We start from the raw sequence: 5,677 nt of genomic DNA on the forward strand, positions 1-5,677 counted from the left end.
ACAATATGGATTTTGAGTCCCTAAATTCTTCTACTGAAAGCTTTGATGGTCAAAGAAGGGCAGTTAGAGAGTCCAGACCAGGTCCTCCACCGCGATCATGGGCCTGGTATTTTGGCATACCCTGGGAATCAGGCCTGGACCATAGCCTCGAAAGATTTCAGCTTCATGAATTTTAACTTCTGTTATGGGGCCAAACTAGAATGGATGGGAGCTTTTTTTTCAAGGATGAGTTGATTTTTTGCTTCATACTAAGACATCATTGTTGGACAACCTCACAGAAATGGAAGACCTTAGTTTGGTCTTACCTTGACCACTTCTACTGAAATTGTCTAGACGAAGTGTTCAAATCGATCAAAACAAGAATTACCTTACTGCAGGTCAATTAGAGAAACTGATGATTAGAGCGGGTAAAAACCTTTAATTTCAATAAAAAATATTTTTTTAGTATTTTGGCCATTTTGTCTAAAAGTAAATAATTAGACGTTTTCAATCGCGCGTGTAATATTTTGCAAATTTCTATCATATTGTGACGATTCAACGAACCAAACACGTGAATAAATATATTTTTGGTCCAACTCTAAAGTGGTATGGTATCTAATTCAAAACATCATAGATTCTAGCACAAATATGGCGGGTTCATTGAGAGTGCTGTCGATTCAACAGAATGGGAAGAAGGGTAAATATGAGTTTTGTTGTACTTTTTTTACGGCAGCTGGGCCATCCATGTACAATACTAACCAGAATAAGTATGATTCAGTGGAATTTTCTACTATGGCAGGTTGAAGGCTTCACTATTAACCGGGTTTTTTATAATGAAACCCGCTGCAGGTTAGGAAACAACATATAATGTAGCCTTTAGAGTTTCACAGATATTTCAGAATGTGCCTGAGTAATTAGGACCAGTATTGAACAAAGAGAATAAGAGGAAAAGTTGAACATTGATTGGTGCGAAATCTATCTAGCAAGCTTGATTCACTAACTTCTTCTTAGGTCAAATCAATCCCATTCTGAGGAAGCTAACAACCTGGTCCCACTGGAGTGATATTTTGTTCTCCATCTCGAGAACTTGAGTACGCTAATGACGCAAAAAATGCTATCAGACCAAACTCAAAGCCAAATGCGCATTTCCAGGAACAGAAATGCGAAGTCCTACTTCTATGTTTATGCATTTCAATAATGAATATCTTTTATATATTTGCAGTTTTTTCGATTATATATAATTTATGTATTTGGTCGTTTTTAGTGCAATGTTTTTACCCGCCCTACTGATGAATTTTCCCAAGGGAAAAACTCTTTGAAACGATTGAAAAATTATCTTGAAAAATGTCCCATACTTGTGATACTCATTTTTGCCCCGTTCTTTGAATTACTAGCTTATTTCCTAAAAACTTAGCATTTTTGGCCATTTTTCAATTATCGTTAGTTCATTTTTGACAATTCTCATTTTTTTCAATGAATCAACGCACTGGAAAGTTCTCGCTCGGTTAGCCATGTGAAGTAGTGAAGGATATTCAAAGTAAAATTCTGCCTCCCTAAACTACAGCGCATTAGTAATTAAATTACAGTAATTCGTTCCTTTTTTCGAAAAAGGAACTGTCATTGCATTACAATTTAAAATTGCGTAATTGTAACGACTCAAAATCTAAAAGAATTACACGTTACTCGTTCCTTTTTCAGCTTCCATAATAGAGTTTAATTTTTCTTCTATCTCTTGACAGCTGAGGAACCTTCCCGTCATTATTAATTTGGTCCCCATCAGTAGTGTTGTGGCTTTAATCTGAAATTCCATTTGCGACTTTATTGTTCACATCAAATTCCGTGGGACTGAAGATCTGATTCAGGGCTTGAATATGATGCATCAAATTTCTAAAGCCTCCTCACTTCCACGACTGAAAGGATACACTTCTTAGAGAGAAGTTTTACCAACTTCACAATGTCTAACATTGTTTTTCCATTATGACTTTTGCGACATTGTGTCAAACCTTCAATAATCATTATCCCAATCAGGGTCCCAATGTTGACTCCCCAAAACATTATGATGCAAGATATTTTGAACAATTATGCCAAGATTAAATGCCAAGGCTCATTATTGAAATATGTTGACACGAAACCTTCAAGTGTTACACATTAGGATTGCTTGCGTCAAAAACTCAATTTCTTTTGAGAAGAATGGCCTTGATGGGGTAAACCATGAAATATTGGTAATCTAAAATTTCAGTAAAAGTAATTGTAACGAGTAACGTCATTACACATTTTTTTCGAGGAATGGTTGTGTAACGAATTACCATTTTTTTTGACAAAAGTAACTAATCGTAATTCGTTTCTTTTATTGAGGAAAGACTGATGCCCTGCTAAACTATCAAAATAAAGGTGGCCGAACTGGATATAGACTAGACTAGTAACATTTACTTTGTCTGGCATTGAATCCAGGATTATTGCAAAATTGAGGCCAAAATCGATGGGTCCAAATCATCTTGATTAGCCAAGGGCATAAGCAACAGTCCATTTCAGTAAGTAATCAAGTGTATTGTCATGGTTTGTCTGCCATCCATCGTTCTATTTGGCCAGTTTTTCCTTAACTCAAATATTCATGCCATTAGCCATGTGAAGTAAAGGAAATTCAAGGGAAAATATAGTCCGGGACCTTGATTTTGGGCATTTTGTGGAGGATAGTTTAGACTAGAGGGCTCTAGTTTAGACGGCAATCATCCCAGCGAAGTTAGCACCGGATTAGATTGAACTTGCCATATATTGCCATTTCAAGTCACTCTGTAGATGAAAATTGAATTACATAACAGTGCGAGTTGGTTTTGATGTTTGACTAATATTTTAGTTCTGAAGTTTCTTAGGGAATACTCTGTATTGGGTCAATTCCATCTCAAACATGGACAGAATCTCTTTAAAAAACGTGCTCCTATATCTGGCTCCATAACTTCCATCTTCCAACCGAGACGTTATCCCGACACATGAAGTTTTTAACTTTAAACCAGGCGATAATGAAAGGTTTAATATACAAGCCATAGGCAAACTTGCGTATATTTTGATTTCAGCCACTCAGTCCTTGATAAATAAATAAATAAATACAGCTGATAAATGACGGTCGACCTAATTTGATTGTGCAGGTCCAGTGGGCCGTGATTCGCCATGATATTCTCATGGGCCAGGCGTCGAACGACCTGGACGTCCCCGTGTCTCTGGCCCGTCCATAAGATTTCCAGTTCCTCCACTCAATCGCCTCGGGTGGCCTCGCCCAAGAGCCTGTACGATGTGTTGGGCGTGTCTAAAGACGCCACGCCCCAGGATATCAAATCAGCCTTCTACGACCTGTCCAAGAAGTTCCACCCGGACTTGAATCCGGGTCAAGCGGATGAGAAGTTCCGGGAACTGGCCTCGGCCTATGAAGTCTTGAGTAATTCCGAGTCACGCCAACAATACGACACCCAACGGAAGCTAGACGCCCATAGGCCCACCCCCGGGCGACCAGCATATCCGGGGGGTAAACGCGATCCCGCTGACTATCAAAATCGGGGTAATCATGCATGCCTTTGTTGAGACGTAGACTCATCATCTGGGGGACGTTTGGCCCAGATGGCATTTTAAAACTAGCCGTAAAGATGGAGGGCTCTAAAATTTCAAGTACGTTTGATGCAAAATTGCGCTCCGGTCCCGGTGAGGTTCCATATTTATTGTACTTCTAGTCCTGAATTTGTTATGGTTCGAAATGATGTCTGGTAGCATATTAGATGTTGAACTATAGCGAAGAGACTTTGTGCCATTCTAACCATTGAAAGTTCGCCCCAACAGTTAGGGGCCATTGAAACGGCAGATGCTTTTGCATTGTTATTTAATTATTATTATTATTATTTTTTTATAAAAGTTCGATGGTCCATATCTGCCTTGTCAAACGGGTATTGGAAAGCATCGAGTTAGATATTTTACGAGTGATGATTTCATCACACCTGAAGACTATTTTAGGCATGAATGGGGGCAATTTATGACATTTGTTATTCAGTCATCTATTTAAGTGAGAATTTGAATTCGGATAACTCACCTTTGAATCAGTTCATACCGACTTGAGAAACTTACTCAGCATTGTTAGAGGATTTACTAACGTACATTTCACGGTTTGGTCCATAATCATGGCCTTTACAGCCTCGCGCAGAGTGCGATCTGACTTCAAGCCGGATTTTGGTCGCAAAGTGGATGTGGATATGTCGCCGGAGCGAATGGCCCGGGCCTGGGAGGCCTACAAATTGCGTTGGGAAAAAGACGCCGCTCGAAGACGAGAATTGGACGAAATGAAACTGGTGCGTCGCCCACAAGACCTGTGACATTCTTGAAGGTCACATGAATTCAAGGTTTTAATGATTGAGGTTTGGGTTTTGCAGAAATTTCGTATGGATTGGGACAAATTACGGGCCAACCAGTATGAAAATATGCCTATCGAGGAACTAGAACGTTTGAGGGAAGACATGCGCATGCTTAGATTTGGTGCTCGAGTCCGACAAGCCCAAAATTGTCCAAAAGCCAATCACACCACTTCCGAGGCCCACCCCAAGGCCGACAAGTTTCAAGCCGCTTATGAGACGTTGAAGGCCACCCGAGATGGACGAGCTGACCGCCAACCCAGCGCGTCAAACTCAGAAGAACCCCAGGCCTCTTCTCAAGACCCAAAAGACCCGCTGAGTACGGGTTCGACGGAACGCTTTAAAGCTACGGAAGTCAAACAGATTTGGGAAGAATCACAACAGAAATGGGACAGGATTAAAAAAGAATATGCAAATAGCCAATTCTTTAGCGATAATACCGGTTCAAGTCAACTCTCAGGGGAATTTCGGTCCCATGGGTACGTTATAAGCCGTCGGGTCGTAATTGGCATCGTGATTTTCTTTTGCTTGCTCACGAGCTCAGAGAAGGCCTTGGATAATGAGGTTGTTCAATCTTGGGTTTTCAGCCATCGTCCTCATCATGATTCTAAGGAGTCGGTGGCACCCAAAAAGTCATAGCATCTCGCATTGATATGATGTTCATTCTTAGAAACGCAAACAAAGAATATATTTGATGGACATACAAGTATTTCGTTACAGAAAGAAATGGACTTACTTTAACACGGCAGTTAGGTTTGCTCAAAGATTGTTGTGATTGTACATGGATTGTCCGATTAATATGCCTGCTTGTACTCAAGGTTAAAACTCTACCGATCCTCAGGGTGTCCATCCGTCACACCATCCCCCCTCATCCCCCTCACAGTCACTGTGTCATGCCGTCCATTTCCACGATCAATGGTAGAGTACTTAGGCGTTCGCTTAAACTTTAAATGGACCTCTTTATAGGGTGGTTCATGGAGGTCTCAATTTAACTGGAGGTCTATCCAATTGTCGCCGTTTACCCCCGTAGGCTTTGATATCAATAGTAAACGGGGTTAAAACGATGAGTTAGGCCTTACCTTGGATCAGTTTTCACCCTCCATTCTGAGGTTACTGCTGATCATTTCCAGTCATTTTTATTGGGCTTCAATTAGTTTTTTGGGCTCCAACTAGTTCAGCAGGTTTGCAAAATTGCAAAAGCTCTAGCAGGTCCAAAGATGCTTTAATAGGAACATCGAGGATATGAGAGAGATCTCGTATTGGGAGAGGTTAGAGAGGTTGGGATTGTACAGTATTCAGAGAGGGTACGA

The 5,677-nt window shown here is 40.6% G+C and overlaps 1 protein-coding gene across 1 annotated transcript; it reads left to right on the plus strand.

Annotated features, from left to right (window-relative positions):
- The first annotated feature begins 3,067 nt into the window (after nucleotides 1-3,067).
- On the plus strand, nucleotides 3,068-5,076 carry LOC131886196 (uncharacterized). The gene is made up of 3 exons (XM_059234455.1): nucleotides 3,068-3,529; nucleotides 4,153-4,307; nucleotides 4,389-5,076. The coding sequence occupies exons 1-3, from the start codon at nucleotides 3,145-3,147 to the stop codon at nucleotides 5,004-5,006; spliced, it is 1,158 nt and encodes a 385-aa protein (XP_059090438.1). The 5' UTR covers nucleotides 3,068-3,144; the 3' UTR covers nucleotides 5,007-5,076.
- Nucleotides 5,077-5,677: the final 601 nt, after the last annotated feature.

This window comes from Tigriopus californicus, chromosome 9 (assembly GCF_007210705.1).
Source record: "Tigriopus californicus strain San Diego chromosome 9, Tcal_SD_v2.1, whole genome shotgun sequence".
NCBI classification, from domain to species: Eukaryota; Metazoa; Arthropoda; class Copepoda; order Harpacticoida; family Harpacticidae; genus Tigriopus; species Tigriopus californicus.